The 16,199-nt window shown below is 40.3% G+C and overlaps 1 protein-coding gene across 1 annotated transcript; it reads right to left on the bottom strand. All coding sequences in view use genetic code 11, as the record gives it.

The window, feature by feature from the left end:
- Positions 1 to 6,838: 6,838 nt before the first annotated feature.
- EGR_05026 (hypothetical protein) lies at positions 6,839 to 7,121 on the bottom strand (the record flags this gene model as incomplete). The annotated part of the gene is made up of 2 exons (XM_024494275.1): positions 6,839 to 6,938; positions 7,048 to 7,121. 2 exons carry the CDS (start codon positions 7,119 to 7,121, stop codon positions 6,839 to 6,841), a joined length of 174 nt encoding a protein of 57 aa, XP_024351369.1.
- Positions 7,122 to 16,199: the final 9,078 nt, after the last annotated feature.

Raw genomic sequence — 16,199 nt, 5'->3', positions numbered from 1 at the left:
TATTGTCAAGGTAGGTGTAAAAGTCGTGGATTCTCGTATGTTTGCCACATTGTGGCGTTTGAATGGTGTCAGTAATTCCAGGTCGGTCGTTGCAGTTCTGGGCGCCTTCAGCTCACAACTCAATAGAAATTCCTGTGAACACTCAGTTAAGTAGGGTTCAAAGTCTATCCGATTAAGGACTCCTCGCCGACGAACACATTTTCCTGTGGAAGCAAAGACATAAGACTTTACAATGTTATCTCATGATGGATACCACGAAAACTTCATGACTAGTCCGTAAGAATTGCGTGATGAACTGAGATGAAGGAGTGAGACTCTCTGGATCTTACCACTGCGTGACGAAAATAGGGTCCATCACTTCACGTCAGAATTAAAACGCTCACCAGAAGTGAAATTACATCTTATTTAGCATTTATGACTAAGTGAAACAGGATGTCTTGAAAGTGTCCCGGAGTTGTTTTCCAAGCATTAGTTCAAGGCTAGAGAGGGTGTATAACTGCAATAGAGAACTATATGAATAAATACATGTATTTCCTCCTAATTTGTGCTTCTCGGAAATCCAAAAGACCCGATTTTATGCAAACGCTGCTTGTTTTACTATTTTACTGTCATATTTTGTTTGCTAGTCATGCCAGTTGACAAATATCTAGCTGTACGAGGTAATGGAAGGGTGGAACAACTTGTCTCGTTAATACATTAATAATATATTCGGTCCGCAAATGAAGTTGGTTCCTGAAAAAAGACTGCCAGAAAAAACTTTATTAATGGCAGATTGTGGAGAAAAACGATGAATTACCTTTCTTTCACTGGAAAAGTTGCTTTATAATCCTGCTTCAGTGGATGAAAAGAATACCTGGATGCATCAAATTTGGTAGATATATTTGACAATTTTTAACACTAAAATCTGTCCCAGAGGCAAGGTGACCACCATTTAGCAAATGCTTCATTTTGTAGCCTGAAATAGATCACTTTTTTTCTCTTTTCCTGCTAGAATATAAATAATTTCCTTTTAATGAACTCTGTCACACGGGTGTGACGTGTTTGCTCAGATAAGAAAATTATGAAGCCTACACATGTGCCACATTGTTAAAAGAGAAAAATCTTCACGCATTGCGTCAGTTGGTCCTTACACACCACAGAAAGGTCATTTTCTCCCCTTATAGTCACAGTCTTTAGGAGAAAAGTGGATCACCACCGTTGAGGTGTTCTTCCATTGTTTTAGTATAACATCTACATTTACACACCACTGTACCCAACAAATTAGTGAAACAAAGGTACAAAGCATACGTGTCATATAATTATGTAGCCGAGGTCAGGCCAAAAAATCAGGACATCGCACGCGTGCCAAGATGAATGCTGTTGTTCGTTTCAGGCAGTTTTCGGAAATTGCGAGGCTTTGTTCCCATCTAAGGTAGATTTTGGGAGCTGCGACAGTTCGACTTAATTTGCAAAAGGGAGTTAGGTTGCAAACTTCTTTCGAGGAAGTTTCGACAGAAATAGCAAAGTGGAAAAGGTGCTCGTTGTTTATGTCAGTTAAGATAATTCGGCAACTCTTACGGACTGCTCTATACCCTAAATCACAGATGGGTGAAACGAGATAAATCCTTAAACACGTATTAAAAGAGTGGTAGCAGAGTTGAGAAATACAGGAATTTTGTTTGATGACCTTTGTGTTTGGTTGGTTGGTTGCTCCTATAAAATTCGGTTATTCTCCTGTCTACAATTGCGTCATGGCAACTAAGTAAAATTCTATTGTTTCGTACTCCTGTCTGCATAGGAAGAACACATTTCCAGACACATAGTTCCTCCTAAAGTGCACCAGATGGGTCAACTCTTAGACATAAATATAACGAAATATATCTGCGTATGATAATCTCGAGGGCGTGAGACAATAGTGTTGGAGGGGGGGGGGGGGCGAAAGGGGTGGGGCCTGAGGGAATGAACTGGCAGCCTTGTGAGGCCATAAAAACCCGTTATGTAGCTTTTTATAGCCTTCGAGATGAGCAAAGATGATCATGAGGTGCTACTTATGCACATTTTTTGTGGAAGTTCATGTGCATTCACAAAGTACTTTTGCATAGCACCTGAGAATGTTAAGACTCAACAAAAGTCACTTTCGCCACTTTAGTTAAATTTTGGGACTACACTACTTAAAACAAAAGGCCACCTATTATTAAGGCATTACAATGAAGTAGGAGTGAGACTTATGTTTGCACAAAAACTCTGACATAATTTGCACATCTCTCAATAGTGGATTTGGTGCCTTTTAACGTCAAAACGCAAGTGTTTTATGTAACAAGAACAAAGGAAAAGTGGAAAGTTTTTAAGCACTTTAAGCATTAAAAGCCTTCATGTTTAAGTTATGAACAAAAATAAATCTTTTTTTTTTTCAGGTGACAAAACTGAGTTTTTGAGAATTACACGCTGTTGATAATGTGATATTGTTGACAGGAAGTCAGGGATATGGTTGGTAAAAAATTTCTTCGAATTGGTGAGAACCTGGCGCTCGACGGTGAAAGTATTGACAGCCTAATAACAGCTCGTGAATTTAAACAACGTTGTTAAATATTTTGGATGCTTTTTTAAACCACAAATGAATTCACTTCCCGTTCATTAGATTTTTTGACACAACAAATAGTGCTATTTCTACTTCCTTGGATTAATAAGGTATATGTAAGCAGGGTATTTGGCACGTTTAACGCTTAAGGATTGAATTATCTATCAAGGGAAGGTAGGTAAAATAGTCTTGCATTAACTTTTTTACTCGTCTGTACAAAATTAAACGGAGTTTTAAATTTTTCCCACCTCCCTATCAACTCGAATCCGCCACCCGCTTTTAAAAGGTGCCTTCAAACGGTCGGATGCATCTCACTGAAATCTCACTTTGCCGTGAGTACCTAAGTATTCACTACCCAAGGGAAGCTATGAGAAAGTAAACGGCAAAATAGGGGAAAATACGTCTGGCATGACACGGAAACTGCAAAAATACATCGCAGAGCACAATTAGGGCATGTCACGCTTGTCACTTTGTCTGCTTGTCGCGGCGACCTTGAGATGCCGCTCTTTTATCAATCTTGTCGGATTCTTCTGTTTTTGAAGGAAAAAATCTCCTGGCCTTGGGTATAAAAGATTGTCAATAACAAAATAATTTTTTTGAGGCGGGGATGATATCTTGCCTCATCTACCTTGACGGTTTGTGAAGGGGCAAGCACTGTGGAGAGCGTCACATTCCCTCATCCTGTTCCTGCAACAGACAAAGGTGGGCAAACCGGTAATTCTTCTGTTCTGTTTAGGTAATCTCCATCCTCACTCCTGTGTATCCCCGATAAACAAAAGTCACAGGAATTTTTCTGTCTCTTAACCCTCTTTATAGTCTAGGACCATTCAAAAGAAACGTTGATGGAAGAGCAACTGAAGTAAAGTATTTGGAAAAACAATTTTCTTTCCTATAAGCTTTTGTTTTACGTTACTCCCCAATTTTGCTGACGACCAAAAGTGTCCACCACTACCAAGTGTAGGGCTGAGAAAGTACTCTGTTGCAATGGTCGAATTATGCATCTCATAATTGTTTTCAGCTTAACTTCGCAGATTTCCGCACCTTTAAATAAACATTTTCTAAATTACACAAATCCCTGAATGCTCAGTAGTCCTTTCAAAGACCATTTCAGGACCGCATATGAATAAGGAATCCTTTCGTTTAGAAATACACGCAAAACCAAACTCTGAAACAGCATGCTACTTTTTAGGTAAATAAGTAGGTTAAGTACTAAATTGGCTTTAAGATAGACCACGGCCCTCCAAATAAATGTACTCATTAGGGGTGCATAATGATAATCACCAGGTGAATATCCGATTCCATGCACGTAGAATTCAAAGGCCAACCATGACACATTGTTTCATCGCGTGATCATTATGGTGAAAGGGCACAGCATGTCAGTTGAATAAAAGGAGGAAAATTACCTCCAACCGTTAGGCCATATTCCCTGCGATCTGGAACAATTTTTGTCTATTTTTGTAGACCAGCAAGGAACGAATATTGGATTTTATCATAGATAATTATTTGGAAAAAAAGAGACTATTCATGTAACAAAGACGGGTTTTCAAAACAAAGATTATGTGGCTTTCTCGGCCCAGAGGTGTTCAAATTTTTTTAGTGGGGCCAAGGAAATGCCGACATAGACTTTTGTCAAGTGAACGAGAGACCTTGCAAATCGACCAAGTGCTTGAGGAGGACAAGGTAGAGATTGTGTACTGACCACAGTCAATTTCGCTTTAGGATTCTAGTCAGTCAGACTATTTGTAAATGAAATTGTGTAAGAATGAAGGGCGGCTCTCTTTGGGGTCACGAAGTGTTAATAATGGGTGATGCATTCTAGTTTTTTTTTTCAAGGCTTTGGGAACATTTGAACAGTCTATGATTGGGTCTTAGAAATTATTTTCAAGGCCTATAGCAGGAAATCGGCCCCTGAAAAGCTCATGTGCGTTTTGAAAGACGTCCTTTCCAGAGAGTCGGGAGTAAATAGATTAGTTTGGCGTTTGTGTCAACGGACTTTGAACTTCTCCAGTTCAATGAGGCAAAAACTTCGATACGGACGTCTTGTGAACACCGACGGGTATGAGTAAAGTGGCAGTACAGCATGTGCATCTGTGACAAGCGAGGGTGTTCCTTTCGCGCATATCTGTGATTCTTAATTGACCTTGACCTTAGAGTGATTGTCAGCACACTTAAAGTCTCTCTGTACTTGTTATTGGCCAGTCAGGAGGGTAGGGGAATCTAGCGGTCCTGTGATTACCTCTTGCCAATAAAAGGGTATCTTCACTGAGGAAAATACCATGAAGGAAAGGTGGAAGGTGAGAATAAGCCAAGTGATTTATTTCGTTAGCAGGCCACCGCACATGCACACAAAGCATGCAGTCTTCTCGGGATAATGTAGTACGTGCCTCGGAATTAGGGGCAGTGCAGCATTTGGGATAACCGATGGTGTGTTCGTTTGTTTTGCCATCGTTGAAATACAAAAGCCAATTCTTATCACCAATCACTCAGTCAGCTAGCATTTACATAATGTACATTAAAGACGTTAAGAAAAATAGGTATTTGGTTTGGAACTTATTGTCTGTTCTGCTGCTGAAGGATATACGATGGCCACTTCCTTAGGTTGCCTTTTCTTAGCTGAGGTGAGTACAGACCAGTTGTAGCATCACTCGTGTCAAGTTGGGGGATGAATTCCTTGTCACATTAACCTTGCTAGCAACATCTAGTTTTTCATTCTTAGGAATGGAGGGTCTTTCCTTTGCACGTTGCATTCATGTACTCTGGGCACATTTATTTGGAGGGCCGTGGTCTATCTTAAAGCCAATTTAGTACTTAACCTACTTATTTACCTAAAAAGTAGCATGCTGTTTCAGAGTTTGGTTTTGCGTGTATTTCTAAACGAAAGGATTCCTTATTCATATGCGGTCCTGAAATGGTCTTTGGAAGGATTACTGAGCATTCAGGGATTTGTGTAATTTAGAAAATGTTTATTTAAAGGTGCAGAAATCTGCGAAGTTAAGCTGAAAACAATTATGAAATCCGGAATTCGACCATTTCAACCGAGTACTTTCTCAGCCCTGACCTGACATCTTCTCCAGAACATAAGCGACAAGTTTGACGGCTTTTGGAATTTATTTAAACTCGCTACGCAAAGCAGACAGTCTTGAATCACACCCAACCTATTATGCGGAAACAGCGGAGAGCACGACAGATTCGTCCCGTCTTTGGGATCTTGCCGTACATCGAGCGCTATTTAAGCATTCTTTATTTTTCTCTTTGATGTTTTATGTTTTGATAACCTATGTCATAAAATGCCAATTAAATCTGTTGAATATGGCTTGACCCTGCCTGTTTTATGAACCGAGTTTAAGTCGGTTCTCGAGCTACACTTTGGGAGAATGTAAGTCTACTAAGGCTGGCCATTTTTGGCTGTCTGAGTGACTGACTTGCTGTGAAACTGAGTTCGATTGTAACTTTAAGCGAACGAGAATATCACTGGTTATCTCAGGGGATCCATTGCCCACACTTCCGACACACGCTTTACTCCAAGTCACGACGACTAGGACTGCTCTTTCTCCATCTCTGCGTGTATGTGTATAATGGACTTTAGACGCAGTATTTACCCTGAAACATTCAGGCATTGGAGACCAAATACTTGCTGCTGTGATCTATTTGCTCGTTACAAAATAACACGAAAGTTGGGAGTAAAGCTTTTCGAGAAATTGGCCAGGAGAAAGCCCTATCTTTGTTCCTACATGTCCGTTCATACATCGTACAGCAGTAAAGCTAAGCCGTGGGAATAGTTAAACTTTGGAATAAATGAGAGGGAGGAAAGAAAAAATGGGTGAGGAATGGGAACGCACTTTAATCCCATCTACCGTCCCCCACCTTCTATTCATTTTTACTGCTGAAGCATTTATCACCTTTCCTTAGTATAAGCATTAGACAAACACATAGGCATGGTTGGACAGTAATTGAGACAGTAATGGAGGTGAATTTTGCACAAGTCTAGTGTTGAGTGTTTAAACAAATAAGATATTTTTAGTTGCTCTCTGTAGTTATTTGACGTTTATCATGCAAAACCGCATGAGAAAATGCCCCAATGTTAAGTAGAAATGTAAGAAATATGGGGAGAGGATAAGCCATTTTCTTAGCATAATGTGAGAATGGACCAAAGACATAAATGAAAAAGAAAAGTGAAACCAGGTGTACTTTTTATAGTGTCTGTCTAACTGGGTACCGATATGACATGAAATGTGATTGGAGTCGGGCAGCATTCCCAGAGATGCCTTTAACTCCAGAACTCTAGAAGTTTTCCTTTTTCACACCACATTCCACTCTCGAATCGGGCTCTTCTGATTGGCCAATAACACGCACAGAAACTTTAAGCGTGCTGACAATCACTCTAAGGTCAAGGTCAATCAGGAATCACAGGTGTGCAAGACCAAAAACTTGTTTGTGTGGTCGGTGACCAGGCGGCAGTCAAGTACGTACATGCTGTAATGTCACCTTACCCATAGTCGAAGGCATGTATGAGACATCCGTCTCGATTACTTGATAGGGCCCAAGCACACACCTTTACTGACATCTTTCAAATGGGATTAATTATTACTATTCGGGAACAGAGGACATGACAAAGTAATCCCTTATATTCTGCCACCTTCATGGTATGATTTGCCCTCATGGCTGGAGGGTAGATACTCAAACTGATTTTGCATTGTGCCGTAGAAAGGTGCTCGCCTAATGCATCATACCCATCTCACCTGTGCTGCTAGCTTCCCAGTTCATCCATCCCAAACGTACGAATAGGGCATCTTATTAAGCTTGCCTTCCTTTGCGTTTAGTTAGAATGCATTGTTTTATTCGGTGTTCTCTTCCACTGACCACTGTGTTGACATCAGCATGACTTCTCATTTAGCCCACTGACGCATTTTTAAGGATGAGAGCCCGCAATCAGAAGTACCACCACACATGGATGGTGATTTAGGACCGATGATTCAAATCAAACAGTCTATTAGGCTTAGAGAGGAAAAGAAAGTACTTTTGCATAATCCTCTGCTGCATTTGCTAGCTTCTGCTGTTGTTAATCGAAAAGACTGGAAGCTTCTACACAAAAAGACTTATTAATGTTAATTAATCATTCTGAAACAGCCAGTCCGCCTGCCCTAGTACCCAGCGTCAGCTAATTTCTCGAAATTGCAAACTCTCACTACTGGGATGAAGTTGCGATTTAGGCCTCCAGGATTGGATCCTCCGTTGCCTAAATGTTCATAGGTATGGTACAGACGCTGAGGACAGGCACTACATACATCGTAACTGATACCCCTTTGGGATTCTGTTTCTGAAATGCTTAAGTTATTCAAATGTCTCATCGCCTAGTGGCCAGGTTTCCCATTATCTTATTGTCTCCTCCGACAGAATACTTTTGTAAGTTTCGTTTCAAAGCACTCTAATGCATGCATACATTAGTAATCGCCTGCAATCTTATTTGGTGGTGTCTGGACTGGCTCAGGAAAAAGTACCAGCCTCCATACATTAACATCCTCTTGCTGCCACTCTGTTTAGTACCGCTTTTATGAAATCTCTTGCTAAAAGTACGCTTACCCATTGTTTGCCCTGTCTAACTAAGTGATAGGAAGAAAGGATAGCAAGGTCAATCTGCAGGATGAAATTTTACAAAACTTGCATTCAATGTTTTTGGCTCATAAGGTGATATGTTCGCTTCCTCTTGCCGGACGCCTCAAATATGCCTAGGGAAACTGCTAACCGAGGCAAACAATATGGCCTTAGTACAAATTTCTACTTTGTCGAATGCGTTGACGATGGGTATGGCCGGCCTGGAAACTCCATAATCACGAAAATTAAGAACGACCTTCGGTAAATAAATGCGAGGCTCGGAGAAAAATATTTTTGTTTGGACCCTTCATTCTTCTTTGTCGATCATGATGAGTCCTAAAGAAAATAACGAAGAAATACTAGTAAAATCAGTTAAGCTTTTCCTTAGATTAGATCCGAAGAACACAAACTAGGGTTGTGCATGTGGAGACTAAGAGTACAAAACGCAATGAAGGAAGAAAAGGGTGGAGGAATCATAGGTCAAATTGTTTCAATTTCTGATTTTGAAGCGGGTACGACGATTCAAGTGCATATAGTAATAAAATCGCTGATGCAGAAACTCCAGTTGACGGAACACAGCTAACAAAATTGAAAACAGCTAAATCTACGGGTATAATATCGCCGAAATGGGGAAGTAGCGCATTCACACTGGAGTATGACAAACTTGTGTGAGACTATCCAGAAACGGGAAATCCCCTTGAATAAATAGATTTGGAACGCAAAGTTGGACACATGCATAAATTTGTGCCACAAATATTTCTTCTAGTGGTGGGGGCAATTACCACTTAGAAAAACTAAGCTGAAAAGTTTGCAGATCACTGTGTCTGCCCTAGTCAGCTGGCAAATTTAGATCAAACATTTCCTAATATTGTAGTAGATGGTTTGTACTAGCAGGAATAGGGTAGTTGTTTTATCTTGAAATGCTCTACCAGAAGGGAGAAGTCACTGGCTGCCGACTAAGACGTCTATTCGAAGCTTATACGGACTGCACACCGCCAAAATGGCGTCGCCGGTGAAAGAATTATTAATCCAGGGGCATGGGCGACTAATCTCTGAGTGAGTCGTGGCTAGAACATGACTACCAGTTTAGCCCTGCAGCAGTGCTTGAATCATTCACAGACTAGAATGTCACAACTTTGTCAGAACTGTGTGGTTTGGTGCTGTCCTCTCCGCATGACAAGTCTACGTACCGGAGTGTGTCCTTGCATCCAAGCGACAGAGGTCGTGAGGTGATGACTACCACAACCTTAAAGAATGTTGCCAGTTTCCATGACACAGCGTTGGCAAGTTAGTTTATTTATTTATCCTCTGACATTGAAATTAAAATAAATGTTACACCTTAACCACCATCACCCCTGGACTTCAGTAATTATGTTTTGAGAATCAAATCTCATGATTTTCATAAACCAATCGTAAATGCACCTTTTGAAGGCTGTTTTGAGCTTAAGGTTGCATTCCATAATTACAGATGTGGTTTATTGCAGGAGAACAAATATGGAATTCTCCTCGTTGATATTCAAGACTTGGTACTACTGTTAGACGGGTATGAAATGTCTGTTTGATTATCCAACGCTTCGTTGACATTTTTAAAAATACATAAGATCTTATCATTTCATTAAAGCATGTTGATTTACGAAATGATTGACTGGATGAGATAATGTGAAAGCTTTCAAATAGTCGAGAGCGTTGGGCAACAACGTTTCGCTGCATAAAATAGAAGAATAGCTTTCAAGAGGGGATGTAGTATTTATTTTTTCTACCTGATCTTTTACTCCAGTTGTACACTTAGCATAAGTATTGAAAGATCTGGCGATACAGCTTAAACAGACACGCAGGACAGTCAGTCCACCTGTCTTGGGACTCAGCGTGCACTAAATTCTGGAACTTGGGAACTTACACAAATGATGGCTTTTTGTTCACTTTTCTTGCAAACCAACAGTTCGTCTCTTGCTTAATCCCAAGCGTCAAGGCTAGGACGTTCCTTCCTCTATTTGGTCAGAGAATTTAACGCAATGAGATCGTCACCGACATGCAGGCGTACGGTCGCCCCTGAAACGTTTGCACCATTTGAGCCAGCGCCTTACTGTATAGCTGTAAATATCTAAATCTTCCAATAGAACGAGTATCAGCAACTTCGGGTCTTAAACCTTCGTGCAACACCACAAGCTGTCACCTGTCATCTCCACTAACGAAGTAGTTGCAGGCTAGGTGTGTATAATACGACAAATTAGCCATAAACCCTTGCTTATCATTCCTACATCTTCTTCCAGAAACAGTTTCGCTCCCGATATTTTGGACGTTTACTACTCATATCAAATTTCCTACCATCCCAGAGCACCATACTATTGTCCCATTCGCCTGATCGGTAAATAACACATGCAGGTAGGCTTTAAGTGGGCTACTAATCACCTTAAGGTCAAGAACAAGTAAAATACCATAAATATGCAGTAATAAACTCCCCTCATGACACATTCTTTTGCCTTTATTTGTCATCCCATATAAAGTTGGCAAATGGATCATCCAAATATTCGCTATCATGGTTTGTACTCTTATGCACTGAATGATAGAGAAAAACTAGTGCGAAAGCGGGAATAACTCCCCACAATGATTTAGTACAACTTGTGAGGGTTGGTGAAGTGCCTACAACCTTTTAAATATGCGTATTACGTGGCATAGATTTGATATGGCAGTCTGCTGGTGCGATGCTCCCTATTTTGATCTCTACTTTTTATTTGCTACGTTACACCCTCATAGCATGAAATTTCGGTTAAACGCCTCATGGGTGTTATTCGAGGTTGTCTGCTTTATGAACTTAAACCGGCTTCATTTGGTGGGAACTTCTTGTCCACTAGGTTGTCCATCAGTCAGTGCGGCAAATTGCACCTCCGAATGCTCATTTTAGGAGAGAGGAGGGCGGTAGAAATGAGAAAATTCAGGACTAGCTCACCACTCGCTTCCAATAAAGTTTAACTTGTGCAATGATAAGGTTTGTTTATGCACTTCAACAAGGACGAGAAACTCGTGGATACTGCTAAACAAACGGGTATTTCATACTGTGATATAAAACTTTTTTCTCTTACCTATTTCACTTGCGTTGTAGAAAAAAATGACTGACCTATGGTGAGAAATGCCTTTCATATTCCACCCTTGAGCGGACAAACCTGCCATTGGTTACTCCAAATGATCCATCACCATTCACACTCTTTTAAAGCACGCATTACTTCATCTCCAGACTTTCCATGTGTACGTGGTGGACAGAAGGCAGAACCATTAACTTGTTAAAGGCCAATAAATCATGATTCATGTCTGTCTACTTAATTCAACTCTTTACAACTCGAGCGTGTAGAAAACTTTACCTTGGGAAGGCATAAGGCGTAATTTGTAAGCCGGAAGGAAGTCATGTTCTTGTTTATCTCACACCACCAAACTTAATTTGCATGTTGGGACAGGAAAGTTTTTTTGCAAAAGTTCCTTATTCACTGTAATTCAAACATACCTATCCCCGGGACTATAATGTTAGTATTGTTACCCAGGGCCATTTGCCATGCCAAGTTATAATGAAACACAACTGAGAGCATATATGGAGACTTGATGTGTAGGGGGATAAAGGGAGTGGCCACGATCATTTGCTTGACCTTTGACATTCTCCACACAGCTTCATAACGAATTGCTGTCTACCTAATCCAGAAATGGGGGAAGAAGGGGAATAAATAAAGGGTGGGTGTTCTTTGGTAATTCACTGTACGGCTTTGAAGGAACGGTGAGAATATGAATAAGTACGGCGAAAATGAGGAATTCACATGCATGTGATGCAGAAGGATGTTTGCTCAGACTGACCTAAAATGACAACGGCAGTTGAGGAGGCAACATTCAGTGCTATGTGACAACGCAAGAATGTGTTTGCCGTAAGTAAACACTCCTAAGGCTTACAAAGAGACATACTTCTGGATGAAAAGAGTTAATGAGAGAGAGGCCTAAAGGTGCATACATTATGGTGACAGCAAGCAACCACAAACGAGTGGTAGAGAGAAATGGTAGTGTGGGTAGTTTTATGATGGAAATACTGGTAATTAGGTCGCTTTGAGATTCAGTGCGTAGCTGTAAACGATCAGAGCACTGTAAGCTGTAGCCTCGCCAGTGAAAAAGCGGTATGTTCAGGCATAACCTGAACTGATTCTCATCAAGTACCTGTCTGATCACCTGGGGAAGCGCATGTCTTCCTGGTGTTCACCTGACCAATAAGACGAATTGGCGGTCTTTGAATTCACTTTCGAATCACCTTCTGTTATGTGGATTAATTACGAAGATTTTCAGTTATTTTATACCACTAATAAAATTCCTATGAGTGGGTTTTTGGGTGAGATATTTTTCCTTAACTTACAACCTCTAACGGTCAAATCGAGAAGGGTAGGTGGTACAGGCCAGCGCAACAGATAGGGGAGTGGTGTTAAACAGAAGAATGACGAGCATTTTAAATGTTTAAAGGTTTCTGTCCGTTGTGGAAATAAAAGAAGTCAACTAACGCACAGGAACAATTCTTTTATGAAAAGACAATCAATTTCTAGGTCTTTTCTTGCAGGGTTTCCTGAAGTTGGCCAAAAGTACATTGTCGTGTTAGCTAAAAGTATTCCATGTGAACTTAAGCATGCGATTTGGCATCACAAATTTCGGAAGTACAGAAGAATGCCCCAAAATGTACAACATTTTGAGAGGCTACATAGTTTCCATGATCTTTTGAGTGCCATTCTTGAGGCATTCGAATCCTGCGGATTTAAAAATTCAGTAAACCTACCGTGCCCGCGTGCTATAAATAACAGAGGTGTATCATTTGAATGTTGATTGATAAAGATGCATGAAAATGCCATTCAAAAGGGAATTACCATATTTGCGATAGCTGAGTAAGGCTTTCACCTCAGCATTAATAAAAACAACTTGGGTAGTCTCTTGAGAAATCGACTTCATCGTGTTTTGTGGATCTTGAAGACTTCATTGGTTGATGCCAGGGTCTGCTTCACAGGTAAATCGACCGCCACCATGAAGAGCTAACATAACGCCGAGGTCAACAATCTTTTGATGACACCATTTGGTTCAACCAGTCGTTACATTCTAGTAAAGTGCTCATCTCACTTTCTTGTAATGAGCTGAGCCCTAATAAGGAAGTCGGGACGTCACGCTCTAGTAGGATTTTAAAAGGAGCAAACGCAAAAAATATACAAAGAAACTTTAATGAAAAACCACCAATATGTCTTTTTATGAAATATTTTTTCATAAGTTCATAAGAATATTGCGCCTAGTAGGTCCACAATCTCAAGAATTCGTTGTGTAAAAATGAGGCCAATCCAAAGGGTGTTCATAGTTCCCTTATCCTCAAGGCGGGTGTCAAAACCTTAGCCGTTACAAATAATGGATACTTTGCAGACTAAAACGTGACCATTTTGTATGAATGTAATGTTGACTCCCAGTTAGAAATAAAATGCATTACAATGTATACTACTAATTCTGTCAGCCAGTAGCGTTAACATATGCTAAATGCTGCCAACGACAAATCTCATTGGAAAAATTCCCATTACATTAACGTCGTACACAAATTTCAAATGCAAAGGTTCTAGCTTTCCTTATCGCACATTCACTTCCTTATTTTTATTACTCAACAGCATTGTTTACAAAAGTATACAAATATGTTGTTTTGATCATTTAACAATTCCTCGCTCATTATTTGATAAAAGTGGACATAAAATCCGAGGACGGTTAATGAAATACACAGTCAAAGAAAGGAAACTAAAGAAGCCTAGTTAACCATTTTCAGTTTTGTTGAGTGTTGCAAGCCTTACTTTTGCCGAGTAAATTACTACTGTTAGTATTTAAGCAGAAATTTTGAATTCGCAAACAAAAATTGTTAAAATTATCTAGCTCAAATTTGAAAAATTTCCGGCAAACTGCAATTGCCTACTGCTGCAGTTCAGATTAACCAGTTAATTTTTTTTAAATGCTTCTTTTTACTTCTAAATTTGCCTGAATTTAAAGTTGCATATGGTTAAGTAACATTTAAAGCAAACTTTGTAAAAATAATTGCCTATCCACTTACTTATTTTGACCAGCCAATCAGTCCACATAAATTTATTGAATAAATTGTAATGTTTCGGTTGTTTGTCTAAATAGCCCTTCGGTTACACGGCACTAAAGCGCTTGGCCACTTTACTTCCGCCCGGTCCTATGACCTCCGATCCGTCGCAGAAGCCTCCAGCCCGTATGCGAGTCGGCAATGCATAGTCTGCTGCAGTATCGTCTCTTTTCATTCCCAAGGTAGTTACTTGGCGCCACAAAATTAATGAGTTGTGCTAGAACAAAGAAATCTGCTCGTTGATAAATATTTTTCTCCAAAAACTTAATCGAGCCAATTCATATTAATTTCTTTCACATCCCTCCGCACTTGTGGAAAAGGGAAACTACTATAGGGAAGAAACTTTAAGGGCTAAAAACAGTATTCGAACAAAAACAAAGAGTTAAACAAGCAGCTAAAGTGTTGCACAGTCCAACTCCCTTTTTGGGTGTTGTCCTTGGGCCTTCCCTTGGTCAACCCTCTGCTTCAGTCATCGGAACATAATCATTGCTGGAAGGGAAAGCACCGACAGGCCAACTGTTCCAGTCAATAAATTTCGATGCAACTGTGAACACACTTGGCTGCAACTTTCCTGATCCACCTTGAAAATTTGAATGGATCTGGAGTTTTGGTCTGTTTGAAAACTGTATCAGGGAAAGGGGAATGTGCTGACTTAAACGTATGTCCATTGTTAGTCGTAGGAACACTTGCCTAAGATCAGAATCATATAACAAAGGACGAGGTTTAAAATATTTCCCATTTCGTTTTTACTTCAGCGCTGCCCAGACATATCCATCCGGATCCTATCCAGCAAGTAGAGAGGTAAGGGAGGTATCATTTGTTCACTCAGTTGAAATCTATGTCCATATACGGTGTACAGCTGCTTAACGAACTTATCCGGATGGTTATCGACTAGTGTCGCTTTAGTTGTTAATTGCATTCCTATAGAATACGGAACTGAGGTAGTTACCGAAGGTAGACGACATTTTGGAGCCTTCTGTTATTTGTGGTCACATCTTCTCCTATCGACGGCATATACCCTGCTTCCGTCATGTTAAAATTTAGCATTTGATAATAGAAACCTGGGTAGATGTCCCTTAGGATCTAGTTCGCTTTCCACTGCCGCCAAAGTAGTGCCTCGAGGCTTCGCTTAACACTAAAGAAGAGAATATACTCTGGTACCATAAGTAGTGTTGGCATACAGTTAGGCTCGGAGGATAATGTCATGGCCCGAACCCTAGACCGCCCGACGGCGATACAATGGCGGGGTCCTAAGCGGTCTGCTGCCAAAAATGAGAGTTAACCAAATTACTAGTGTATTACATAACGTTTCGACAAAATGTTTACGCATCTACATTCGTTTTTCAATTTATCATTTACTGCACAAAACTTTAGCAAAACACAGAAAAGTGCGTTAACTCGAAGTGAATTATTTTTATTTCCCTTTTATATTAGGGCGTCTTGAGATAGCAAAAGTATATTTTGACTGGTAGATTTTATGAAGCTCGAGCCTTTTCCGAAGTCAGACGAAGTCGTAGTACTAAAGGCCCAGGGCGGGGGCTGAGAGACTACTGACATGGCCCAAAGGACATGCCCGCTGGCAAAAGTACAGTAGATGTGTCTTAAGTACTCACGAAATAAAACCGCCAAGTTAAAAAAAACAGACAGCCTTGCAGACTTGATTAAGCCATTTTATGCATCTTCTCACTGACGCATCATTAGCCGTCCCCAAGTAATCCATTTTTGGTTCTACACATCCAAGCGCAACGCCAATCCCGTTCCCTTACTGGAGGTCAACAATTACGTCTGACATGTACTTAACACAATACAACTTAAACTTGTGCAATTGAAGCATCTTTTTAGGGAAGGGTCAGTCGAAAGAAAGTGCTCTACTTCATCTCATACAATTTTGCACCCTACCATCAAAAAACCCAGCCGTAAAAAAGGTAG

This window comes from Echinococcus granulosus (genome assembly GCF_000524195.1).
Source record: "Echinococcus granulosus chromosome Unknown EG_S00034, whole genome shotgun sequence".
NCBI lineage: Eukaryota > Metazoa > Platyhelminthes > Cestoda > Cyclophyllidea > Taeniidae > Echinococcus > Echinococcus granulosus.
The sequence above is the reverse complement of the archived record's forward strand: the minus strand, read 5'-3'. Positions and strand labels throughout refer to the sequence as shown.